At 46.2% G+C, this 27570-nt stretch overlaps 1 protein-coding gene across 5 annotated transcripts in view; it reads left to right on the forward strand.

Moving 5' to 3' along the window:
• Positions 1 to 26176, forward strand: part of CRHR1 (corticotropin releasing hormone receptor 1) — a 62368-nt gene extending 36192 nt beyond the window's left edge. For 2 of the 5 annotated variants that reach the window (XM_028703155.2, XM_028703160.2), the window contains 11 exons: positions 2701 to 2820; positions 8059 to 8144; positions 11755 to 11861; positions 12167 to 12287; positions 13634 to 13787; positions 14384 to 14444; positions 17957 to 18029; positions 22363 to 22448; positions 23227 to 23362; positions 24116 to 24157; positions 25073 to 26176. In XM_028703155.2, the coding sequence (XP_028558988.1) occupies positions 2701 to 2820; positions 8059 to 8144; positions 11755 to 11861; positions 12167 to 12287; positions 13634 to 13787; positions 14384 to 14444; positions 17957 to 18029; positions 22363 to 22448; positions 23227 to 23362; positions 24116 to 24157; positions 25073 to 25213 (1127 nt within the window). In that variant the 3' untranslated portion in view covers positions 25214 to 26176. Of the gene's footprint in view, positions 1 to 2700; positions 2821 to 5132; positions 6078 to 8058; positions 8145 to 11754; positions 11862 to 12166; positions 12288 to 13633; positions 13788 to 14383; positions 14445 to 17956; positions 18030 to 22362; positions 22449 to 23226; positions 23363 to 24115; positions 24158 to 25072 lie in introns of those variants that run through there. The other 3 variants (XM_028703157.2, XM_028703159.2, XM_028703156.2) reach the window with 3 other exon arrangements.
• Positions 26177 to 27570: the final 1394 nt, after the last annotated feature.

Consider the following 27570-nt stretch of genomic DNA (forward strand, 5'->3'; position numbering starts at 1 on the left):
CAGTCGCATATCTCTTATAAGTGAATCCATCAAATCATTATCAAACTGTATCCTCTTTTTGCCCCTGTTGCAGTGACCTAGCTGGTCTTCCAAAGAAATACATCAAGGGTTTTCCAAGGCTCTGTAATATTATGAAGAGGTCACCTGGGAGGTACCAAAAGGTTAATTTCAACACTTTGATTGAATACCAAATTCCATACAGGGCAGTTTGACTAATTAGTCTTATTCTGAAGGCACACAGGGTGGTCTTGGTCCCCCCTCTTTAGAGATCAGCACAGCTGGGTTGCATTCTGGTTTTGAGGAGTGTGCTCCAAATATATTCACTACTGTCCCTTTGGGAGCAGTGTGGTGAGGTCTGAAAAGATGCTATAAATATGTGGGGATATTAGCAGGGAGACATTCCGGGGAGGGGGGGCTGATGGAGAAAGCATGGCCCCTGGAGAGTTAATTCTCATCTGTGGATATCTTGGCAGAAGGAAGCTCTGCAGACACTTTTTTTCCTGTGCTGGTCCAGGGAGATGGTCTTAGGGTTCTTGGTACCTTAGTACTACTCCAATGCACGGACTCCTGAGTCCAGGTCATTTTGAGTTATGCATGGCTCAGTCTCTGTAGGGTCCAGGGTGAACATTAAGTGGCCCAGGCCCACCCAAGTCAGCATCAAATCATGTTCAATATGCAATCTTGTTGATGCAGCTTCAGGAAATAATATCAAGTTGCTGAACTCTGTACTTCAAATCCTGTTTTCTAAACTCAACAGCATCACACACAAAGACACAATTTGAATTAGTGGGATTTATATCGTGTATCTTTGCAAACAATCTAGGTGTTAGAACACTTCCCCAAATTAATTTCATCTCAGAGGTCTTCACCTCCCTCTCCTTGCTGCCATCAGGCACAGGGTTTTAGGGAAATATTCTTCCGATTCCTTATCTCTGGTATTATGTTTCTTATGAGGATAAGAAAAATCATGGTGGCAAAACAAAACAAATGTGGTGGCCCAAATAGAGATAATTATAGAGAGTTTTGAATCTCTCCACTTTCAAAGCAGGTGAATGGCTCCATGTGGGATGAGGTTCAGAGATGCAATGTTCTTGGCGATGGATTTTATAATTTTATTTAATTTTAAATTTTTTGCTGCTTTGGAGAACTGCCTGTTCTAGGGCACACCAGAGGAGAGGCTGCTGTTTTCAGCATGGTCTTAAGTAATTTGAAGGAGCTAATTCCAGAAGCATTCAGAAATGACTCACTTAATAACAGAGACCACGGGCTAATTAGGTTCAGCATTCCAGAGGGAGGGAAGGAACCACGAAATGACATTTATTAAACAGTAGGACCCGGGTGCTTTCTGCAAATGTGACAAGCTGCATGCTGCCACCCAACCCCTTCCGATGTCAAACCAAACAAGGGGGAAAACATGCGAGGCACAGAAGTTGCGTGGGAAAGCCAATGGAATTCATGGAGTCCTGGAAGAGACCAAAGGCCATGTAGGCCACATTAAACTACCCTCCTCCCTGCTCCAGGTTGCGCCAGCCAGGCTGTCCTGTTCCGCAAGCAGAGAGCAACTGCCCTTCAGAAATGGTGCTGGCAGCAGAGCAAATTGCTCCCAAGATGATTCAAGCAAGGGAGTCAAATCACACACCAGTCAAGTGGCAAACAAACCAAGATTGCCAGTCAATGGATGGAACTTTTCTTCCTAACCCCCAATATGGCAGTCGTCCTGAGCAAGAACAAAATGAAACCTCATCCGCTGAGGGTTGCTTCAAACCCTTCAAACCCTTCTCTGCAGGAGACACTTTCATCTAGGAATTACAAACCCTCCAAGCGTGTGTATTTTCCAGGGACAGTACTTGTTAAGTTGTGGGCGAACATATCAGATGACACAGCGATTCTTCCAAAGCAGCTCTTTATTTGTAAGCTGGAACTGAACTGAACTGAGGAGCTCAGTCAGCCTGCTTATATAGAGCTCCACTAGAATGCAACAGTAACCATTTTCTGTAACTAGCCAATCACTGAACGTCACTTTCGATCCTTCATTTGCATAACTATCTACAGTATACCCCTGCTGGCCCAGGGTGAGAACTTCAGTACATAACAGTACTGGGTTTACAGAAGCCAGCCCGGTTTCTGATTTGATCCCGGAATATCCCGCTTTTCCTTAGAACATCCCTATTTTCATCAGAGAAATGTTGCTCAGTAGGGTCAGCATACGTCCAGACAGAAATCGCTGAAATGAAATGTCTGGGGAAATCGGGCAATGAAAGCTCAACAACTTTGCCAAAAAAAGCTCGACAACTTTTCTGTCTGGATTTTCAGTCTTTGAAATATGGCAACCCTAGTATGTGACCCCTGAGCCAAGGAGATAAGTAAGTGTACAACCTTTAGAAGACATCTGAAGGCAGCCCTGTATAGGGAAGTTTTTAATGTTTAATGTTTAATTATTTTTTATATATGTTGGAAGCTGCCCAGAGTATGGAACGGGACGTCCCTATTTTCACTGGAGAAATGTCAGAGGGTATGTGGTGGTGGTTGTTTCAAATTCTTCTCATTAGATAAGTTCTGCATCCATGCAATTGTCTCAGCTACGCTTCTTTGGCAGTACAATTCTAGCCTACTGGGCCTCTGGATGGGCTTGTAAAAATAAATAAATTATGATGTCATTGTGATTATTTTGCTAATTCCTCTTTGCTTTCTTCCCTGTAGGTCCCCAGTGCTATGCCTTGGTGGATCTGATAGGGACATGTTGGCCTCGCAGTGCAGCAGGGCAGATGGTGGCCCGCCCCTGTCCCGAGTATTTCTTCGGAGTGCGATACAACACTTCAAGTAAGCCGGAAGAGGGTGGGGCTGCAGGCGGGCACCTCGAGATAGACAGATCAGCCTGTTTTCATTCGTGGGCTGGAGATTCGACATGTTGCCTTCAGTTCCTTTAAGCAAAAGTTTGCAAAAAAAAACCTCAGTGGGTTCACATTTTTCCTGCAATTTCTAGACACAGATCCAAGAGGTTTTTCCATTTGTCCCACCACATTCCCCAGGAAAATCTGTGGTTTACTGTTGAATCAGAACAAATGTCAATCAGGTTTACTGCAGATTGATGTTTGTTCCGATTCAGCAGTAACAGAGGGTTTTCCCGGGGAAAGAAGGCGGGACAAAAGAAAAACCCCATGGACCTGCGCCTACAAATGCTGCGACAAAGGGGTGTGTGGATGAGGCCAATGTTGTCTCTTAACAGAGATGTAAGAAAGGGAAGAACCCCAGTGATGATAGTGTCAGAAGCTCAAATTTTGCAGTTAAATGGGGTGATGGTTATGAATCAGAATGACATGTTACCCTTCCAGGATAAGATGCTAATGTCTCTGATACCCATGGTCTTGGGAGATTTTATCTACCAGTGCTAAAAAGGATATTTTGTCATCTTGGCTATTCCTCCTGGAGGGTTTTTTTTTTTTTTTTTTTTTTTAGTGAGGAGCCTTTTTGTGAGGTTGACCAAGTTGAGATTTGCAGAGTTTTGTCCTGGGGGCAATTTTCAAGGCTAGGAAAGTGCCTGCATTTGTTCCACATTACAGTACATTTATCTAAGTAGATAAATAGGTACCGCTCTGGCGGGAAGGTAAACGGCGTTTCCGTGCGCTGCTCTGGTTTGCCAGAAGCGCCTTAGTGTCATGCTGGCCACATGACCCGGAAGCTGTACGCCGGCTCCCTCGGCCAATAAAGCGAGATGAGCGCCGCAACCCCAGAGTCGGTCATGACTGGACCTAATGGTCAGGGGTTCCCTTTACCTTTTACAGTACTGACATAAATGCTGCGTACACATTAGTGGCTTAAAACACAGAGAAAATGCAGGGATGTCTTCACCCAACGTGCATTACATGATTTGTTTTCCCACGCTTGCAAACACACGCCCTACACAAATCCTATTCAATAAAGCTGTTATCGGCACATGCACAACGGTTGCCCCAAATTGTACACACCTCAGCATAACTGCAAAATGAACGTAGCAGATGTTTTCGAATCGGATAGAATCTAGCTTGAGGGAAAGCACATTAAACAGCAGTATTTCTTAAGGAACTACACGATAGATGTGGGTTGTGACTAACATCATGTGCATGCCCCTTCAAATACTAGCAGTGAGAGTGCACAGGAGCCAGAGTAAACCAGAATATGTACACAACCGAAGTCCTCCTTTTTGTTAGCGCCAAACACATAGCCTTGCAGCCGTTTCTAAAAAGAAAGAACCAGACCTTGTGGGGAGTGGGAATGGCCAGGAAGAGAGAAATGGGGGTGAGGAGTGTCATGCCTAACTCCAAAGCAACTCCACGGGAGTGTAACCACTTCGGTTGCACTATGATGTCCAACGGAAGGCAAGAAGTGGGGGCGCCGGATTTTGGCACACTGCACAGGGCGCCACTGAAATTTGAGGTGCCAAGGTCCACCACTGCTTAACCCTTTCCACACCTACTCCCCCCACTGCTCCTGCCGCTCACCGTGGCAGCAGGGTTCAAAATGCATGTTTGAACTGGGGATACCCCTGGTGTGTGTGTGGGGGGGGGTGTCTCGGGCAGGGAAACAGCAAGTACAGAAAGGAGCTCCCTTCTTCCACTCCTCCTGCCCCGTACTTCTGTGTTCTAAAGTTCCACCTTAAAAAATAAAAAAGAGGTCACTGCACTAGTATTAACATGTAACGTGCAAATTGAATCACGGGGATCGTCTATACTGCCTCCTCAGTGCTTGGATTATGCTGACCTCTTTGCAGACTTTTCTGCTTGATTTCCAGCTTCTCAGGAAGAGCCATGGTCCTGTCGCAACGCTGAACATCATACTGGGGAAGAAAGCAGGCCATCTTCCTGCTCTCTTTGGATGGTGTCCTATTTTTCCAGTTCAGTTCTTTTGCACTTTGTTGTGTTGAGCACTGCTAGGAATTGGGGGGGGGGGGGGCAGGGAGCAGGAATAAAAACTGGGAGGGACAAGGGGCCTTGGCAAGCCTCAAGGGTCTGAGGCTGCCATGTTGTCCACTGCCACCATCTTGGCCACCAGCATCACATACCCTCCAACATGTTGTGTCCCAAAACCGGGGCATGTGTCTTCCTGTCTGTGCTCCCTTCGCGAGTCACGTGACCCATGTGAGATCGCAGCCCCCCCAAAGTGCTTTTTCGGTGCGAGATCTCAACACAAAATCATGCGATATCACGGCACCCAAAATGGCCGCCATGCTCTTGTGAGGGGGAGGGAGAAATGGGATGTCCCTATTTTTCCAGGGCACTTGTGGGGTATGGGATCAGGGGTTCAAGTTGGTTTGGGCCTAGTGGCAGGAATACTGCCTGCCACACAATACCTTTGAGTCCAAGCCAAGTCCTTTCCCAACACTGTAGGAGCTAAATGGCAGAGACGGCAGGATGCCTCACCATCCTGCTTATTTGAAGTCTATCCACATTTCACTTGGCTTGCTCTGCCGAAGCAGCTATGGCTTATCACCCTTCCAATCTGACCTGACAGCTTTGATTTGAAATGAGTGGGAATAGCCTCATAGTTTCTGAGGGGATGAACGGCCAGCAATGAAGCTGTCATGTGAGCAAAAACGATCCTGTCACACAGTTTCAACAAAGGTTTAGCTTTCCCCTTTCCCTCCTTTCTCCTGTCAAGAGGGAAAAGCAGTGTGTGCGTCCGTCTGTCCCCCCCCCCCATCTCATTCTCCAGGGGCTAAAGCTTATTAAGACCTTGACTTGCCACGGCCATTCCTATCTTTGCTAAGGTTATCTGCAAGACTCCTGAGGAAAATAAAATGGGCCAAGAAGCTCTGAGGAATTCACCAAAGCTGGGAGAAAAGCTCAACCCCAGGAGCGCAGGCCCAGCACAGATACAAGAATCACCTCAGAAATCTGTCTCAGGTTGTCTCTCTAAGATTCCCTGTCTAAGATTGTGAGTTTAGACAAGGGCTGAAAGCTGAGGGTAGGAGAAATGGCAAGGTGGTGTGAAGATAGACTGCTGGAGATTATGGAGGGTATGATGTCTATGGGACATGCGAGTGTCATGGCAAGATCAAATGCAGAAGAAACTTCCTGTCCTTCTTGCACCGCAATATAAAGGTGTGCAGTTTTTTCACCCTTCCTCCTCACCTTGCCCTCACTTGGGACACTTTGAGTACTTAGGTCGTGTAAAATGCAGTAATTTCTAATGTGGCTATTGTAGTGAAGTGTGTTTTTTCCGGGGGGAAGGCCATCAATAGAGTTCCTTGCCACCCCTTTGCAGCCAGCACAAGTTCATCCCAAAGTATGAACGCAAGGTCAAGGGTGAAGCCAGCAGGCGCAAAATCAATTTTCTCCATCTTATCCATGGTTATGTCACAGGGCAATTGTGTAAGAACTTTGCCCGATTTGAAAACACCCTCTGATTATGTGTAATCCAATTCCGCTGCTGCTCAGACCACCTTTGTCCTAAAGAATACTAGACTGGGCCAAATTACATGTTCTGTATCAACTGTGTTTTTCAAATTGCGTTCTGAAGGGAGCGGGAGGCGCTTTCAGCAGACAATGACTGCAGAAGCATCAAAGACTGACTTGGCTGCGAAAACTCATCAAACATCAGAGGCTGGGCTTTCACATTATCTCAAGAACAATACTTTTCACTGAGTGCACTGCAGCTGAGTGGCTCGAGTTATGAGACACTCAGAGATACATGTGTGTGTGAGCTATAAGTCTTCAGCCTGAATTTGTAACATCTTGTTTTATTGTTTGGGGGGTGGGGCATGATTAAGAAGGAGCTTAATTTGCAAATGGGTCAGTGAGATAATCACAAACGTGTCATTGTCAGCAATTTTATTTCCTTATTGGGTTTTCCATGGAATGGGTAGATCAGGATTATAGGGCGCAGGGATACGGGCTGGAATTTTGAGGCCAACATTGTTGTGTGGACAGTACCAATTTTTTTAAAAAAATCATAGACTTGTAGAGTCATCTAGCCCACCCACTTGCAATGCAGGAACCGCAGCTAAAGAAATAGAATCAAACCTGCATGCATGTGAAGCACTGACCCCGCCATAAACACCCACCTGGAAACATTTAAATACCACAGTTTGACACAGGCAGAGTGTGTCATTCGAAAGCTTAACTTCTGTAACAGGGTGGGGAATCTGTGGCTCTCCAGATGTTGTTGGACCCCAACTCTACAAGTAGCCAGCAAGGCCAATGGCCAGGGATGATGGAAGTTGTAATCTGATAACATCTGGAAGGCCAAAGGTTCCCCTCCCTTGTTCTATAGACTAACAAGATAATCCTCAGCAATGAGGAACCTGTAGCCCTAAACTACATCTCCCAGCATCCTTCACCATTGGCATCACTGGTTGGGCCAGATGAGAGATGGAGTCCAGCGACTCTGTAGAGCAGAAGACACTTAATCTCAGGGTTGTGGGTCCAAGCCCTACGTTGGGCAAAAGATTGCTGAATTACAGGAAGTTGGACCAGATGACCTTCATGGTCCTTTCCAACTCTACGATTCTATGATTCTGTGACTATGTTCCCCACCACCTGCTACGCATGTTTATTCAGAGGCAAATCCCACATTGTTCAGTAGGGCTTCCTTAGTGTTTACAGAACTTCAGGCTGGTTAAAATAAGAAAGCCAGGGATTGTTTTGCTTGTTCTGTCAGCATATCTTGTTCTAGCCCTCTTATTGGATAGAGAGAGGCAACTGAGGCTTCAGGCAACTGATTCCGAGTGTCATGAAATGGCAGCAAATTATTAGTTGTTTGATTTATTATCATTGTACTTTGATAGTCAGGGACAGGGAGAGATTTCTGTGGGACGGTATGGCTCAGGTACGAAAATAACTTGGCTAACCTTGAGTACTTAAGGTTAGACATGCTGACGATTAAGCAGTATACAAATGCCTTAAATATTATAATAATGCCTAATTAAGGGGGTTGGGCAGAGGCGCCATTTGCTGTTGACCTCAGGCAGCCAAATGTCCTGGAGGGCTGGCCACCGCTGCTACTTCAACGAGTCTCTCACATCGCTTGTGTCACACTCCCAGGACCTCTCTCAATCTCTTTGTCTGCATTTTTCTTTTCCAGACAATGTGTACAGAGAATGCTTTGCAAACGGGAGCTGGGCAATCCGTGTGAATTACTCCCAGTGTCAGGAGATCCTCACCGAGGAGGTATGAACTGCCATACATTTCAAGTAGGGCTATCTTTCATTATAAAGTGGCCATACCGTGCCTCACTACCGCCTGAGTAATACAGTCCCTGGGATTTTCTATATAAAGGGCCAGATTAACTTTCACAACTTCCCTCAAAGAAATTGCCCTACTCAAATGTTAGTCCTACTCGGACTCATTGAAATCAAGGAGCATGGCTAACTTGGGTCCATTAATTTCAGTGGCTCTACTCCGAGTAGGGTTACCATTTGATGCAATCCTCTGAGAGTATATCTTTACCTGTGTTCTTATCTTGTGAAGTGCCCTGAGCTCTTAGAATGAAGGGCAGTATATAAACGGAATAAATAAATAAAATTCACCCTGGCTTTTGAAAGTTAAGGTATTTTGCTTCCTGGGATCCCTTTTTTGTTGTTGTTTAATCTCCACACCAGTGTTTCCCAAACTTGGGTCTCCAGCTGCTTTCGGACTACAGTACCCATCATCCCTGACCACTGGTCTTGCTAGCTAAGGATGATGGGCATTGTAGTCCAAAAACAGCTGGAAACCCAAGTTTGGGAAACACTGCTCTAGACTGTTCCATTTTTGTTCAGAACTGTTTTATTTGTCTTCATAATTGTATGACTATATTGTTGTAACCTGCCATGGGACCTCATGATGAAGAGCAAGTAAGAGATCTTATAAACAGAATAAAGTTGAAGCAGAGATTGCACCTGCTGGATTTGTTTTAGCTCTAGAGCTGAATGACCCAAAGTTGGGATACTGATTCTGGTTTTATTGATGCCTTTTAATCTCCATGGATATATCAAGTGATTATGCAAAGGAGGCTTTCCCAATGAACTAAGCTCTACAGATCAGATCTGTCGTCTCCTCTCTCTGCTGCTCTTAATAGTACCCAGAATGTACCACCTTGCCACACCTTATAGTGGGGTCATCTCGGGCTTGCGGTCACCTTCTAAACCTTCTGCTTTGGGTCCCTACTCTCAAGCCTGGCCCATGGATTCTGCCATGGGGCAGAGTGTCACTGCAGCTGCGTAGCAACAGCCAGTGGCTGATGCATATATTTCCTGACTATGCAGCTTGTGTGCGCGCATGTGTGTTTAGTGGAGGGGCACGAGAAGGAGGTGTGCAAGGAGTTTTCATGGTGTAGCCATTATCTGGAAAATCCCAGAAGGCTGTCACTTAATTAGAATTTAGAAAAGGTTCCTGGAAACATGATATATCCACAGCGGCAATTACATTTGACTGTCCCTGGGGGCTTGGGTTGAAGTCGCAGGAGAGGGTGGCTGGATAATTAAATTAGCCAACTGTCTTGCTGTGAAGCTTGCATCCATTCTGTGAATTAGCAATTAATGTGGGGGGTGGGGGTGGAGAGAGAAATAGCTGTGCCCCCCCCCCTTTGTGAGAGGACAATAGCATCTTAAACATCAGAAGGCTGCAAGTTGTTTTTCTCCACATGGTACTCTGTTCCACATCTCTGAGGATCCCTCCTTCTACAACAGGATGGTCCAAGGCACAGCCCAGGGACCACATGTGGCCCTTGAGGCCTGTTTTGGTGGCCCTCAGCAACATTTGACACCCCTGCCCAGTAGTGCTGAGCTTTGGTAAGTGAGTGCTGGGCTTTGGGAAACAGGCATGAGGCTGTGACAGGGTCATAGGGTCCTCCTGCCTCCTTCCCAAATCCTAGTTAGCACTTTCCAAGCTTTGGGAAGTAGATAAGATGGTCTAGGACCCTGACAGAGTCTTGCACCTCCATCCCAAATCATGGTAACCTCACTTAGCCAGCTTTTGAAAGGTGGCATAAAGGCTGGAGGAGGGCACCCAGTTTTGACCTTGCTTCCCCTTCCCCTGGTGCGACAAGGCACTGTGTGGCCTGCAGGTTCCATGTCAAAGTACTCTTGCAGCCCATTTGGCAGGAAAAGGCTGCCCTGTTCTACAAGCACTTTCGTGTGACAAGACATAATGCTGTTAAAGGCTGAATGAATGAATGAATTTGACAGACCAGCCCTGCTGACCAGTCAGCTCCTGGGCTGCTTCCCTTTCCTATATCGCTCCTATCAAGTCCAAATGCGACTCTTAGAAAAACATTGCTGACCCTACAAGTGTCCCTATTTTCCAGGGACGTCCCTGATTTAGAGAAGCCATCCCAGTTTCTGATTTGATGTTCCACTTTTCCTTAAAGGCAAAGGGACCCCTGACCATTAGGTCCAGTCATGACTGACTCTGGGGTTGCGGTGCTAATCTCGCTTTATTGGCCGAGGGAGCTGGCATACAGCTTCAGGATCATGTGGCCAGCAGGACTAAGCCGCTTCTGGCGAACCAGAGCAGCGCATGGAAACGCCGTTTACCTTCCTGCTGGAGGGGTACCTATTTATCTACTTGCACTTTGATGTGCTTTCGAACTGCTAGGTTGGCAGGAGCTGGGACCGAGCAACGGGAGCTCACCCCGTCGCAGGGATTCGAGCCACCGACCTTCTGATCGGCAAGCCCTAGGCTCTGTGGTTTAACCCACAGCGCCACCCGCATCCACTTTTCCTTAGGATGTCCCTATTTTCATTGAAGAAATGTTGGAGGGTATGGAGTTATCCAAGCCCCAAGCCACCTGAAGGCAATCCTGTTTAGGGAAGAGGTTTTTTTTTAAAAAAAAAAAAGTTTAATGCTTTATTATGTTTTTATGTATGTTGGAAGCTGCCCAGAATGGCTGGGGCAACCCAGTAAGATGTGTGGGGTATAAATAATAAAATAATCATTATGGAATGTGACGTCCCTCTTTTCATTGTTGGAGGGTATGGCATTGTCCTCTTCCATCAATCATTGTGCACAGTTCTTCTCAGACCTTCTGATGCTCAGTATCTGTGGAGCTTGCCATTACTTAGTAAAACATATGGGAAGATGGTTCAGGAGTGGCAAAAGGAAGCATCTTATTCCCACACATGTAAAGAATAGGAAGAACAGTAGTAGTTCAGCGGTAGAGCACATGTATTTCATGCAGAAGGTTCCAGATTTCAGTTCTTGGTGTCTCTAAGAAGGCTGGGAAGATGTCTGCCTCCAAAACTATAGAGAGCTGCTGTCAGCCAGTATAGACATTGCTGAGCTATGTGGACCAATGGTTGGGCTCAGTATAAAGCAACTTCTTGAACTGACTACCACTTATGCTGCTCCTTATAAAAGATCATTAGCTAAACCCAGAATAGGAGTAGGAGTAGGAGGAGATCATTTCACAGATGATTTAAAGGTCAACATGACGATAAAGGAGCTAAAGGGACCTGTGGCTCTCATGATGTTGCTAAAAGTCCATTTCCCACCAATTGCAACCAGCGTTGCCCATGCTTAGGACTGATGGGAGTTGTAGTCCAGCAATGCCTAGAGGGCGCCAGATCCCTCCATCTCTGGTTTGAGGAAAGGGAAAGCATTGGATTCAGGGTAATGGCTAAGCAGATTCTGGTTGTTTAATGGAGGCTGCTTCCACCACCGGCTAGTGAAAGAAAGCAAGACTATTGTGGCATTCTCTTTGGAGCATGGTTGAAAAGGTCTGAAGGAATTGGAATACAAATGATAGTTACTATACTATTGTGGCCCAATGCTGAACCTTTTCCTGCCTTTCCCCCTACAGAAGAGAAGCAAGTTGCACTACCATGTTGCTGTCATCATCAACTACCTTGGGCACTGCATTTCCCTGGCAGCACTGATAGCTGCTTTCGTCCTCTTCATGCGCCTGAGGTGAGTCAGGCCAAAGCGCCCACGAGATCATTTGAAGCAGCCCTCGCCTGCCTGCCACTGGCCAGATGTTTACACACTACAGCTCCTGCCAGCACAGCCATGCTAGCTGGGGCTGATGGGAGTTGAAGTCCCAAAAGCATTTGGAGGGTGTGCTAGGCTGGGGAAGGCTGATCTAAAAATTAAAGAGAGGTAGGGGCAAGGCAGTAACATGCGAGGGGAGGGGATCTGCCTTGAGAGTGGGGCAGTTCATCCTTTGGGCTGTTCCTGTGCTGCCATTTTGCACGCTCTTTCCTTTTCTCCTCCAGGAGCATCCGGTGCCTACGAAACATTATCCACTGGAACTTGATCACTGCCTTCATTTTGCGGAACGCCACGTGGTTTGTGGTCCAGCTCACCATGAACCCAGAAGTCCATGAAAGCAATGTGGTAGGTTCTCCTCAACCTGGCTTCAAATCTGGTGCTAGCAATTTGGCTTGGATGCCTGCTGGACTTTGAAAAACAAAACAAAAAAAGCAAGGGGGGTCAAGAAACTTTCCCCATGACCTTTGAGGTCACTGCTTCTTGACCTGTTATATGAAAGTCAAGCCTTGAAAACGTACATCTCTATCAGGGTCTCCAGCTGTCTGTGGACTACAATTTCCAGCATCCCTGACCACTGGTCGTGCTAGATAGGGATGATGGGAGTTGTAGTCCAAAAACAGCTGGAGACCCAGGTTTGGGAAACCCTGATCTATAGTGTATAGCCCTAAGGTATTCTGAGCTGGTGATGATAGGGTTGCCATAATTCAAAAAATAAAAACCAGGACACCCCAAAAGTTGTTGAGCTTCCCCCCCCAAAAAAAATACAAAAAAAACACAATTTCTTGATTGACTTGCCTAAGATCCAGAACAAAATGCTGCCTTTTGGAAATCCCCCCACCCCGACGTCAATTCCTCCTTTGAAATCCTTTGAAATGTATGGAAAAATCCGGACGTATGGCATCCCTAGGTGATGAGGCCTCTGGCGGGGGCTGGAGCTGAGTGGTAGAGCATTTTGCAATATGCAGAAGGCTTCAGGATCACTTCCTGGCTTCTCCAGGTAGGCCTAGGAAGAAATGCTACCAATTAGTATATAGACCAACATGATCGTGATCACTTTGCTTTAGCACCTTGAAAACATTGGCATGTCTTTAAGAGTTTAAAAGAGCCAGCCGACCAGGCCCATAAACCTGTCAGATATTTGCAAGTTAAACTGCAGGTATTTCACCATGACTGGTCCTACAGTAAGACCAAAAATGAAATTCTAATCCACGTATCTCCTTGTTGGATTTGCTGGCAGAAGCCAAGGCAGCCTGGCTGAGGCTGGGTGGAATTGCCGCCCCTAATTTCTAGAGGGTGCCATGTTGCTGAAGGCTGACGCTTACAAGTCTGTTGATCTGAGCTACCCGGCAGCTGAGGTTCAGCTGGGGTCTCCTTTAGTGTGAAAAGGAAGCTGAATTTCCATGAGCTCTAGCATCTTGAGAGTGATGCTGTAGTTTATTTGCAGATGAGTTGAGCTATCTTGCAGTTGGCTTTGCTTCGATCTGAAGGGTTGGGAATTTTAAAGCCGAAGGATGGAGCCTCAGCATCACTGTTTATGAATGTTCAGCCGTTAGCAGGCGAAAGGGGACGATGCTAAACTATTCAGAGTAGCCGTGTCCTCATAGAGGTAGGGTAGGCTTCCTTGTGGCTAGGATTTGCGGGGCTGTTTCCTCTTAATTCATCCATTCTGCCTGTTCTCTCACCACACACAGCCCTGGTGCCGCCTCGTCACAGCTGCCTACAACTACTTCCACGTCACCAATTTCTTCTGGATGTTTGGCGAGGGCTGCTACCTTCACACAGCCATCGTCCTCACCTATTCAACAGACAAGCTGAGGAAATGGATGTTCATCTGCATCGGCTGGTGTGAGTGGCAAGGAGAGGGGTGGCTGCAGCATATCCTGCAGGGTAGCCAGGGCGACAAAGGGATGGTAGAGTACGAGACTCTCCACCTCAAAGTTGTGGGTTCGAGTCCCATGTTGGCCAAAAAATTCAAGGGGGTTGGATTAGACTCAGAACTCCGCTGATGTTCAGGAGTACTTTTTTGTTTATCATGTATACCTTTTCAGAATCTGAAAGCACATTCTGGAGTTCAGCCATAGGGACCCAGTGTGCCTTTGTTATATGCTCAGAGGCACCATCAGGCGTTCTAGTATGGGCAACAGGGCCTGAGGCTGAGCTGCGATGATTCCAGGGGCACAAATTAACCTATGCGCTCTGCAGATGCTCAGAAGCACTCTCATTCTCACTCATTATAGGAGCACTGAGCCCTCACGCAAGAAAAAACAGGCTCTGCGTCTGAGCTTAGGAAATAGCACCGTGATAGTTTCGCTCGGTATGGGTGGGTACCTGAGCTCAGGCCACATATCCCATTTGCTCCCCCAACTACCACAACCCCTTGCCTTAATGCTAGGTCATTCCTCACCGGATGCCCTGAGACCTGTCTTTGCTTTCATCCACAGGCATCCCTTTCCCCATCATCATCGCTTGGGCCATTGGGAAACTCTACTATGACAACGAGAAGTAAGTCAGCCCTAGTCTCTCTCTCTCTCTCCCCCATCCTGCTTTTCTGCTGCTATGGTAATGGCTTCTAGAGCAGGCTTGCACAGCCTTGGAGTGGGTGCTACGGAGGGATCTGGGGGTGGAAGGAGGGAAGCTCTGCTGGCATTTCTCCGCTTTGCACAAAGGCAATCAGGAGCAGACTTGGGGGCGATTTCAGCAGACGAGCAAGAAATCAGGAGTGGCCTTGCTTGCAGGCAAGCAGTGTTCTTCCCCCACTCTGCCAACTACCACCCCAACCGCCCATGAACCAAACAAAAAGCTGTTTACCTGCACCAAGAATGTGGATCAGTGGCTTCCAAACTTTTTGGAGGCCACCGCTCCTTTCGTTCCATAAACTCACCCCCAGGGCCCCCTAACCTATAAAAAGCACTACTCAGAATATTGAAATGCACCACCCACCAAGGGAGATGATAATTCAATGAAATTTGAAACAGTGGCAATTAGTTGCCCGTGCATTCAAAGCCCAATTACTTAGTTTAATTAATCAGCAAAACTGATGAATGCTTGATCCAGTGATACCAGCTTTTCAAAGTCTGATAGTCATTTACGTCTCCAGCACCCCCTGCCACCTTTTGGCACCCTGCTAAGTAATCCTGCCGTCCCCTGGGGGGGGGGTAGTACCATCCACTTTGAGAACCTTGGATGTAGGTGCTTAAATTTCAGGGATATCCTAGTTCCAATGGATAGGATTAGTTCAGGGAATGGAAACCTCTGACCGGTGGGACAGATTAGGCACTTCCCATTAGGCCGATGAGGCTGTTCTGCCAAGCCCACCTGCCCTCCACCTGATGTCACATGTCAGATGTGAGGCAGGTAAAGCAACAGCTGGGCCGAAAAGAAGCCTGTAGGATCAGTGGCACGTGCAAGGATCTGTGTAGAGTGAGTGCCCTGCTTGGCTCTCTCCTAGCGCCAACAGTCAGCTGGTTGTCAGGGCTTCGAGGGCCGTGTATCTGTTGCACTGGCTCCCGGTGGAGTATCGGGTCAGGTTTAAGGTGCTGGTTTTGACCTTTAAAGCCCTTTGTGGCTTAGGGCCCTTGTAGTTATGGGACTGCCTCTCCTGGTGTGCCCCGCAGAGGACCTTAAGGTCCATGAATAATCATAGTTTAGAGGTCCCAGGCCCTAAGGAAGTTAGATTATCCTCCACCAGGGCCAGGGCCTTCTCAGTGATGGCTCCGACCTGGTGGAATGTTCTGTCCCATAAGACCAGGGCCCTGCAGGATTTAACTTCCTTCCGCAGGGCCTGTAAGACAGAGCTATTCTGCCTGGCTTTCAATTTGAACTTAGTCTGATCTTTTATTCCCCTTCCTTCCCTCCCCCTCCCCTTTTTATGAAGATTACCCGCTTTGGGATCCCACAGCTAATTCTCCCCTGGTCTCTTCGCTGGCCCAAATAGTACTAATTTAGTCAGCTAGCCCTGGTGATCATCTAATGTTTATTGGATGGATTTTTCCCCTAAATTGATTTTTGAATTCTGAATTTATTGTTATTCACGTTTTACACTGTATTTTGTGCTGTTCTTTGTTGCATCAATTAAGTGTTTTAAATTTGTTGTTAGCCGCCCTGAGCCTGATTTTCTGAACCGGGAAGAGTATAAATAAAATAATAATAATAATAATAATAATAATAATAATAATAATAATAATTTATTATTTATACCCCACCCATCTGGCTGGGTTTCCCCAGCCACTCTGGGCGGCTTCCAAAAGAATATTAAAATACTGTGATACATCAAACATTAAAAGCTTCCCTAAACAGGGCTGCCTTCAGATGTCTTCTAAAAGTCTGGTAGTTGTTGTTCTCTTTGACAACTGGTGGGAAGGCGTTCCACAGGGAGGGCGCCACTACCGAGAAGGCCCTCGGTAATAATAATTTTATTATTATTATTATTATTACTACTACTACTATTATTATTATCATCATCATCATCATCCACCCAGGGCAAAAGCAACTCACCTGACATGATTATGATGTCAGGTGATTGGCAAGTGGGCGGCCCCTTGTGGGAGTGTTGCAAGCAACTTAGAATCAGGAAAGCAGTGAGGGAATGGAAGGGGATTAACCCACTCTTTTCCCAAGTGCTGCATTTCAAACCCAGCTTGCTCTCCCCACCCACCCCCTGCAGCTACTTTTATAAGAAACAGAATTCTTGAACAAGCTAGAGGTCCCATCCCAAATTTCCTAACATCTCTGTGACCTTTGGCCCTTCGTAGTGGGTTGAGCAGAGGTGAAGGAAGGAACATTCAGCACACTCCTCGATTCTCTGTTCGGTAGCTAGAAAAAGTAGGCTAAAATAGGAAGATTCAGCAAATCCAGACAAATTTGCACAGTTTATGGAGGTAGCAGAATTAAACTACTTGGTGATTTATTTTTTTAAAGTGTAAACACAGCACTGGGCATTGCTAATGAAACACCATCGTGGGAGGTCCCCCCCAGTTAAAGCAGCCTGGGATTTAATGAGAGGGTCTTATGCTTTTCCCTCTGGGCCCTTGATCCTGCTTTCCCAGTGACTTGCTAATGGAGGACATAGCAGCCCCCTGGCAAGTTGCTTCCATGGCCATTAATCACGCAGGCGAGCGGGATTGATTTGGCCTGGCCGCCATTTGCCTTAATTATCAGCCATGGCTTCAAGTAAGTTCTGGCTGTGGCTATGGCTGAAACTAGTCACCCACCCTCTTGTTTGGGGTTCCAAGCCACTTAGAAAGGTCTTCTTGGTGGGTTTTTAAAAAATTGTTCTTTCCCCTGACACCTTTCCCTACCTTTCCCAGCAACTACAGTCTTGAGGGGTGGTGATAGTAACACAGATTATGAGGTTCAAGCTGGGCAATGCAATAAATGCATGGTTTCATGTGTCTTGCTTTTAGAAAGAAAGAAAATAAATAGCAGGAATGAGACAGTGGGCCTGATCAGGGTAGTGGTACCATGCATGGGTAGGGGGTGGTTTCATTTTCTCTCCCAACTCCTCCTTCCCAACTGCACTGGTTTCATTTTCTTCCCCAAAGCTGCTATTTGTTTTGACAGGGAAGCCTGACATTGGTGGTAGCAGCTGTTTCCTTCTGGGAGCAAACAGCAGTATTGGGGTGTAGGGGTGTGGGTGATTATCTTCATTGGGACCATGGCATGGGAGGAAGGGTTAAAAACCACCCCTTCTGACACTTCCTGACATTTACCTATCCCTAAATATGCCGGCTGTTTGTTTTCATCAAATAGATATGTGTGAAATGTGCCGTACGTTTTTCATTTTATCCAGTTTAGGTCATGGTCTTCCAGTCTTGAAGCTCTTCTTCCTTATCCTACATGTGTTAGGAGGAGGTTTTGGCCAAGGAAAAGCACTCTGCCCATGCCCAGAGATGCTCTTTCTTTATTATATCCTGCGTCAGAAATGGATTTAAAGCCTGGACTCTGGTTCAGCTTCAACCGTGGATGAAGTTAAATCCTCACTGTGGTTTCTTTGTGCTCTGCATTCCGAATTACAGGTGCTGGTTTGGAAAACGAGCAGGGATTTATACTGATTACATCTACCAAGGTCCCATGATACTGGTGCTTTTGGTAAGAGCGGAAGTCCCTTCCTTCCCACTCTCAATACGTTTTCGGGGTGCAGTGTGAGGGGTGGAGGCTGCTTTTGTGGCTAAGATGATATAAGAACCAAAGAGGCCAAGACTCCAGTACCTTTTCATAATTGTGCAGAAATAGGAGCTTTGGCAGCAAAAGCTGATCATAGGGGCCGGGCCTGTGGATGGGTGGGTGGGTAAATCTGCACTAAAATTTCCTATTCTACCCAAATACAGTAGCTCTGTCCTTCTCTTGCATCTGATCCTTCTGAAAGTAACCCCCTTGCAGTTCTGCTCTTTTTTGCAGAATGCCTAGGAGGGTCACTTTTTAAATTTATTTTCAGCCAAACTAGATGTGATGCAAGCCGTGCATGAAGTTAAACCAGGCCTGATAGTTTCATCTTCACACATTTTAGATGGGAAGGAACCAGAGGCGTCCTCTTGAACTGAAGATTAGGGGGGCCCAGCAGCATGGCATGCCTGTGACATCACATGCCCAACATGCGCATAGTTGCGAGGAGGTCTTGCCCAGTGCCGCGCAGCTTCAATGCCCACGGTTCCTCCTCTCTCACACTCAGGAGGAGCTTGCCTTTGATGCTGTGCTGGCTCAGCTGTTTGGCCTCCTCTACCCCCTCCTCATTTGCAGGGCTGAGACCCCTGCTAAGGAATATTGAGGGGCATGACGAGAGTCAGCACTCCTGGAAGGGACTCTGAATTTGATCACTGCTTTTTTCACTTATGGTGTGTGTGGGGGGGATATTGGCTCCAAGCATATCTTCCCCTGCAGGTAAAAAAGTTTAAAGGGGACAATTTCCATAAAGGCTGACTCCCTTTGGAATAAAAATTGTCCAAACTGGTAATTATTATTCAAAGCTTTACTAACCAAACTTCTTCAAAAACAGAACAAAAAAATCAATGGTACACCAAAAACGTCGTATAAAGCATGTACATATCCAAGAATATATTCTTAAATATATAATTATAACCAGAGCTGAGATCAGTGCTCTGTCTTTCCCATAGCCTGCATTACACTGCATCCAGCCTGGAGAGGCTTCTTATTACATCCTTCTCTCACTATGCCTGGGAACAAAAGGCAACCGCCTTCAAAATGGCAGATTTGCAATTGAATACCCTAATCATGTGATCTAAAGTTAAACACTCACGTGAGTGCTAGCAGAGAACAACAACAGTTAATTATCAACCCAGCTAGAGGCTGAGAGAGAGCTTCCTTCTAGCTGAGTATACGCCAGTGGAATTTTCCGATGTTACACCCTTAACAACATGCATACAGGCGTTCTGCATTTCAGTGTGTGATTAAACAATTAGCACTCCACACCTAGGGTGGCCTGATGCAAAGGAGGGGACTTGCACCTTTAATAAGTTGCATAGCAAAGGGAATTTTCAGCCGATAGAGCCTATGTGACAAGCTCTACCTGCTGAAATAAACAACCATTAAAGATGCTGGAGGCCCCCATCCCTGTTTTGTATTTGACCACCTGATCCACATCAAATTGAGACATGGTTTTTAAATTTAAAAAATAATAATCCAAAGGTTTCCTGCATCACATCTAATTGGGCTCTTCGTTCCATCTATCCCTCCCACTCTTCCTTTCCTTATTGCTTTTGCCATCTTGGCACAATTTCTATCTTGCGCGAGCTCAACACTACCACCGGCACTGCTACCAACTGAACACAGCACAATTCGCACACCTCCCCTGCCTCCAGCAAATTTGTTAATGATGTTATTTGATGAGGATAATAGCAGCCGCTATCAGGCAGCCTAGGCTGATGCAGAGGCCTGGGGGGGGGGGAGTCGGGGGCGATTTGTCTAGTTAGAGGGCCTGCCACGCCGCCTGAGGAGACTGCTGCCGCCTCTGCCCTCTGGGCAGCCACTTTGTAACGCTTCCTGAATCCTCATGCCTAATTTCCCCCAGGATTAGTACTTCTGGAGGAGGCCAGAGAGCGAAAGAAGGCATGAGGGTTCCTCGCGTGTTATCTGGACAAACGTTAAATCAAAGCAGCCTCTCTCTGGGAGAACTTTCGGTCTGAGCTGGGCTCAATCCCATTCTTCCATCTCGATCTCATTCTCTCTTTGTCAGAGACAAAGTAGGGTCTTCATTACTTCTTCAGAAACCCTGAATCACCTCCCAGCATTCCTTTGTTATGTTAGAAGAGGCCATTATTATTATTTTTTGCCTTTTCTTCATCTTTTTTAAAGCACTCACCTGCTCGCTGCAGGCAATGAGGAACTCCACGTACGTGAGGGGGCTGGTGCAGGAAGGACAGATCCTTCCACCTCTCCCTCTGCTCGTCTGCTTGATAGACAGCAACTTTTGAACAAGCCCACAAAGAGGCTAGCAGCTTGCATTTCCATCTTGGTTGCACAGGAGGGGCGTTCTACGGGCCTCTTAGCAGACTAGTACAGTCATACCTTGGGTTACAGATGCTTCAGGTTGCGTTTTTTCAGGTTATGGACCGCCGAAACCCAGAAATACCGGAACAGGTTACTTCCGGGTTTTGGCGGTCGTGCATGCGCAGAAGCGCTAAATCATGCTTTGCACATGCGCAGAAGTGCCGAATCATAACCCGTGTGTGCACAGACATGGGTTGTGAATGCTGCGGATTGCGAACATGCATCCCGCACGGATCACGTTCGCAACCTGAGCGTCCACCGTAACTTTGGCTTATTGACAAGGCTGGAGTAATACTACAGTGCTTGCTATAATAAAAAGCAAGCCAAATGCATAAAAACACTTCTGAGGGGTTTTGTGGCATTACTATAGAACTCAGAAAGCTCAATTTCATATATAGGTGCGATCCATTTCACATGCTGATCTCACTCCCGAAACACAAACGTAAAAGTGTGTGTGTGCTTTTGTGTGTGTGTGTGTGTGTGTGTGTGTACATATAATCTTGTTATGAAGACATACAGAACATTTTGAGAACTTTCCCAGCAGGGTGTGACAGCATAACCCTAACCATGTCTACTCAGAAGTAAGTCCTGCTGAATTCAGTGGGACTTAAGTCCCAGATAAGTGGGTTTGGGATTCTGTAGGCTTTTAAACCCATAGTGTGAACCTGACTTGAGAAGTGCAAGGTGAGTGAAATGATGGAAATGAGGGCTGCTTCCCAGGTAAAGGAATCCAGTTCTCAAATGTTCCTCCCATGGAAGGAGGTCCTTTAAAAAAAAAAAAGAGCAAGAGATGAATCTCTTGTGACACGCTTCCCCCCTAATTTTTTTCAGCGTTTTGAAAACTGGTTTTAAAAGTGCTGCAGGGATTTCTTGGGAGTGGGGTGGTAACTTATGAGTTGGTGGTGTTGAGGCAATAGTCATTGGGCATCCCCCATACCCAGCTTCTTCCCAGCTCTCTCTGGGGATCTGCAAAACCATTTTTATTTGTCACATCCCCCATCAGGAATATATATATATGGGCTGTCAAGCCCACCCCTGCAACTCTTAAAATGTTAGATCTGTCTTTACTTATTGCTGTGGGCCAAAACAAGAGGGTTCGACAAATACAAAACGCTGCAAGTGGAATGAAATGTCATTGACCTAATTTATCAGCAAAACCATCAATCACATTTGCTTTAACAAACTGCTCTGCAACAAGAAGTAATTCAGCATTTGCTGGCAGGCCAATAAAACAACCCAGCTTGAAATGGGAGGAAATCCTCTACATATCTAATCTTTGCAAACAGTGGACAGTCAAAACTGTAAGGAGAGATGGAGCTTCTGCAGCCAATGAAACAGATTTCAAACGGCCATATACAAATTTCTGTGGCCTGATCAGTAAATAAATTTACTGTACACACCCACCTTGCTTTTCATAAAGGAGCTGGCATATTTTGGGGAAACAGATCAATTATCTGAGAGGATTTATTTTGCATCACATCCAGAATGTGGTTGTCACTATCCCCCACCCCCAACTCCTTATTTCCACTCCTAAAAAGCATTGACTCCGAAGTCCAACTAAGCTCTGAAGACTTTTAAAGCAAGATTAGATTTCAGATTAATATTGTTCTGTCAGATGAAATAATGGCCATTTGTTTTTGCAATACCTGAGAGAGTAGCTCCCCCTAGTGGAAGAGAGAGTAAACCGGACTGGAAATGTTACTTCTGTTGAGATCCATTCAGGTGGTTCTCAAGCGCGGACTGATTTTGAAAACTTGCCCTAGAGAACAGGTGTGCAGGGGCATACTGCGGGGGTTGTGGCCTGCCCCGGGTGCCACCCTGATGGGGGATGTGACAAAATGTCATTTTGCATTGGTGATGGAGGCATTTCTTTATACACTTACTCCACCACTTAATCTCGTTTCTGTGTCTATTCCAGATCAACTTCATCTTTTTATTCAACATTGTCAGAATCCTGATGACGAAGCTTCGGGCCTCGACCACCTCAGAGACAATACAGTACAGGTATCAGTGGAAGAGCACAGGTGGGGAATGGGTGGCCAGAGTTTATGATAGGGGCTATGCTAAACCACTGTTCTGACTCCTCGACTCAAATATATTGTGCAAATTGAGCAGGTTTCTATTATTGCTTTGCAGAATTAATTGATTCTGTTAACTGTTAAGAGTCCTGAAGAGAAGGCCCACTTGCCTTCCCTAGCTACAGAAAGCCCTGCTCATCAGCCCTTTTAACTTTTAAAAGGCAGGAGTCTGGTAACCCAGACGCAGGAAGTAAGGCTCAGGGCTTACTCTGAGCCAGAGGTCAATTCTAGAATTTGCCCTGAACCAGGACCAACCCTCTCCTGCTTGGACTACTGCAATGCACTCTTTGCGGGGCTGCCATTGAAGGTGACTCGGAAACTACAACTAATCCAGAATGCAGCTGTTAGACTGCTGCCTGGGATATATCATTTTCAAGTGTTATTTGTGGAAGGTTCCCTGCAAGCACACTAGGAGAAGTTCTAGCTATCCTTCTATTTGCTGCTATAGAGTCCCATTTGCAGGAAGTGGCTTTGGTGTGTGTGTGTGTGTGTGTGTGTGAGAGAGAGAGAGAGAGAGAGAGAGAGAGAGAGAGAGAGAGAATTCAGGAATGGGATCCTAGCCTCAGTCCACCCTTTGGACTCTACCACCTCATTCCCACTTCATTCTGCTACATGTGTAGATCCAACCCTAACCATTGGCGAGGGGACACTGGGGTGCCAGTCTGGAACTCACTTGGATTTTAAGACTTGTGCTCTTCCTTCAGAAAAGCTGTGAAGGCTACCCTTGTGCTCCTTCCTTTGCTGGGCATTACCTACATGCTTTTCTTTGTCAACCCCGGTGAAGATGAAATATCCCGGGTAGTCTTCATCTACTTCAACTCTGTCTTGGAGTCCTTCCAGGTATGGAAAACCTTGTGGAAACTAGAGCCCAAATGCATTTGGGGTTAAGGGGTGCAAAATCCATACAGAATCTTATAACTCGAAATTGCTTGCAATAACTTCAGTGTATTTATTTTAATGTTGTTTTAAATCACATTATCCCTACCCACTGGCGATCCCAAACTAGGGCTTCTGTTGAACATATATGGGTTTTAGAAAGGGGGGGGGCACCATATTGAGATATCGAAATCGGCAGCATGAAACTTCCTTAAAATTCACTTGCAAGGCTTATCTCCCAAGGGTTGACTTTCATATGGAAAATTTGTAGCAAAAACAAAAAATACTTAAATCTGATTTGGGAATTTGTTTTGTTTTGGCTCTGGTAGAATCACTGCATGCCCAGCTCCAGGGGCCATTTACTAACCTCATCATGTTCCTCCTCTTCTTCCCAGGGCTCTAGGAAACCTGTCTGCATGGTCCAGATCTCAGCATTGTATTTGCAAAGTGATGAGATTGTGCTGTTGAGCATGCAAAGATTTCATTATGTGAAGATTGCATCTCATTCCCCACTCTGTGTCTATTCTCTCCCCCCACCCATCTCCCAAACATCTTGGATTATAAGGCAAGGTTTACAGATCAAAGCATCTGCCACTTGCCTTTTAAAAATGGAAAATAGCCCCATAGGAAGTGCCCACAGGAAACATGGTGCAAAAGGCTGCGGTTATTTCTCTCTTTCCCAAAGCCTGACTATGCTATTCTTTCTTCTCTAATCAGGGCTTTTTTGTCTCTGTCTTCTACTGCTTCCTGAACAGCGAGGTGAGCCAGGGTTGGGGAATGAGTGGGCAGAGATGGGGGAGGCTTGCTGGGTCTCAACTTGCATGCTGCCCAATCTATCATACAGCCTTTTGAAAAAGAGATGAATTGCCAGATCAAGGGGTTGGCACAGGGGCGAGATCAATTACTATGAGCAGACACAAATCATCCCAAAGCAGAGGGTGAAACCTCATGCTTAGGAGAACAGGATGACAGCAGAACTGGTGCTTCTGCATATGAAGCAGTACAAACTGCCTCTTTGTCAAAACATCCCTGCAGGGGAAAGCTCAGGAAAATGACCATGCTACAACGTCTCTCCCTTTGAGCAATTTTTCTATGACCAATCCATTTCAAATTGAAGAATTTTATGTTGCCCCCTCTCTTGCTGCATGTAGGATCAGGTGGAATAGCTCCAGGAAAGTTAAGATTTTACACTGCATGGTGACACTTGCATTTTTAAAGGATTTTTTTTTTTTTACATATTCATCCTTGGCAACCCTATGGAATCAGAGGTGGCCATTAGTCCTGATTAACTCACCAGTAGCCTACTAATATAAAGTACAAGAAGGCTGCTAGTCCTACAGATTCACAGAGGCACCCCTATGCTGTGAATAACTTTGGGAAAGGATATTTTCAGTGTGTACAGCCCCTTCTACCGCCGGGAACAAAACCTCAAAGTTCTTCCACCTGCTGAAGCTTTCCTGTAGATGTACTTGGAACTCCAACTCCCATCAGCCACAGCCAAATGGACAGGGACGATGGGAGTTGTAGTCCAGCAGCACCTGAAAGGCTGCTGGTGGTCCATCCCCCATCCCTTCACAAGCCTTGTTCTCCATTAAATCTGTCACCCCTTTTTAATTGGCAGATTACCCCTTTATTTACAGTACATTTATGGGTATTTGTGGTGTGTCTCCCCAGGTTCGTTCTGCAGTCCGGAAGAGATGGCACCGGTGGCAGGACAAGCACTCCATCCGAGCCAGAGTCGCCAGGGCCATGTCCATCCCCACCTCCCCAACGCGCGTCAGCTTCCATAGCATCAAACAGTCGACAGCTCTCTGAGGCTGCTGCTCTGAACTGTGGGGCCAATACCTTTTGCTGAAGTTGTGGGACAGGACAGGACATGACTTGCCAACTGCAAAAGACAGGATTTTTGTTGCCTCCCCCTCCCGAGTTCCGGCTCAGAAAAGTCCCCGGAGATTGTCGCCTGCATTCTGTTGGCTGAAGCCTCATGTTCTACGTGGCTAGAATTGCAAGTCTCGGGAGGTTCTGGTGGCTCTTAAGCGACAGGAATTTGGAGGCAACAGCCCCAACATCCCGTTCTTCGAAGGTGTGGCTTACTTCACTTTCCCATGCTGTCTGGAGCTCTTTGGTCAATTTGCTAACAGATCGGGGAAAGGGTTATGAAATCACACAAGTGCTGTGGAAAGAGCAGAGGGGTGGGTGGTTCACTTCCAACTAAAAAACAAACAAAACCCTCCACTGGAGTTGATAGATAAGTAAAACCAAAGGAAGAGGTTCTTTTTGGGAACTCCCTAGCTACAAGATGCCGAGTTGGCCATTGACATATTTTACAGGATCTGAATGGTTCAGGAAGGATACATATGTGGCTAATAGCCAAAAAAGAGCCAAAAGCACAAACTCTGAATTCAGGGCTGCCGACTACCTGATCCTGGGGATTGAAAAGAGCACGTGGACATCCCCATCACACCTGCTTGTCACCTTCCTTCGGACATCTCTTTTAACCATTTGTGAGAATGCTGAGCGGGAGCCAACAGTGCCATTCCAGTGTTCTTCCTCATTCCAGCTGCTGCTGCAGCAGCCGCCAAAACAGGAGCTGATGCCTTGTAAATCCTCTGACCTCAGCAAGGCAACCAACCCAGTATTTCCATAGTCTGCTGAATAGTTGTTTTGGTTTGCACCAAACTTATGCCCATGGGAAGCCCCCTTGAGCCCCAAAGTGGAATGAGGGTATTCATGCATTTGTTTTGATATCTCTGAATAAAGACCACCACCATCCCAGTCTCTACTTGCACTTTTCTATTTTTTAAGAATTTTATGTTGGAGAATTGCTCTGAGTCAGGCCCTTTCTCCAACCCAAGGGAACCGAGCAAGGCCTCTGCATATTCTGTAATAAGCACCACACACACGTGTATATGAAACAGCACTGGACACAAAATCCAGCAGCCTGAAAATCTCAGCTTTTTGTTAGTTTTGAGTTTTAAAAGCAAGCTTCTAGCCCTTATACATGTCGAGATAGATCTGAAAATAAAGGAGCATGATATACAAACCAGGTGAGATCTCAGAAGCCAGGGAGCCTGAGAAGAATTCCTGTGCTGAGGAGGAAATGCTTTGTACGCCTTTCCCACGATTAACAAAATATAGGCCAATTTGTATAGCTCATACAGGTCACGGTGCCTGAGAATTCAGGTTGTTGCAAAATTTGGGTTTACTTGATGTAGGAATCTTATTTTGAACACAACATATGGTCTCATGCCAAGTTCCACATTGGAGAGACAATGGATTCATCACAAGCATTTCAGTTGAGGCTCACTGGTCAAACCCTAGATCTACTCATGCCTTTTGTGGGATGTATTTGCTAGGGTGGTTTATCTTGGTGACTGTACTAAGTACCCTTACCAGTGAAGTGCCCAAATCAGCCTTTAGAAATAGCCTAGTTATTTGTTAGTAACTTGGAAGGGAGGAGTATGCGCAAATGAAGCCTTGGTGCTATCAGGAATTGATACTGAATCCCTGCATCAATGGTCCATTACCTAGCTAGACTCTTCTAGGTGGCTGGCAAAAATACCCACTCTGTATCACCCAACTCTATTAAGTTTAAAACAGGCCTGCGTAACGTACGACTCACCAAGCCTAAATTGCAACCTACCAGCAAATCACTAAACTGTTTTTGGTGCCTGTGATTGCAAAACCAGCTTGGATCCTAACTTAAGTCATGTTTTAGTTGCACTGAAATCAATGGACCCAAGTAGGGCCTTGGGTTTCTCCTCCTCCCCTCCCCCTTCAGGTTCTTTCACCATGTCACTAATGAACTAGGTTCAGCTTGGTAGCCACAAGTTGTTTGGACCTGGAATGTTTCTATTACTTTATCAAACCATTCAAATACTATCCCAACTGAATGTAAAACTCCTTTGGCAATACCTATGGGCTAACAGCCTTGCAGCAGCAAAGCCTTGTGTGAATATGTTAAGGAGGGCCGTGAAGAATGACCCACACCCAGTATCTTAAAAAGAATCATCGTTCCTGTACATACACACAGTTCCAACTGTTGGAGGTCTTCTCCCTCTCCGTAGCTAAAAATGCTTTTCCCTCCCCAAGAACCCTGCAAAGCCTAGCTTGATGAGCACCACTTTTTTGCCATATCTGACAGTTCACACTAAAATGCAAATATGTCTGTC

The sequence above is a fragment of the Podarcis muralis genome, chromosome 13 (genome assembly GCF_964188315.1).
Source record: "Podarcis muralis chromosome 13, rPodMur119.hap1.1, whole genome shotgun sequence".
Lineage (NCBI taxonomy): Eukaryota > Metazoa > Chordata > Lepidosauria > Squamata > Lacertidae > Podarcis > Podarcis muralis.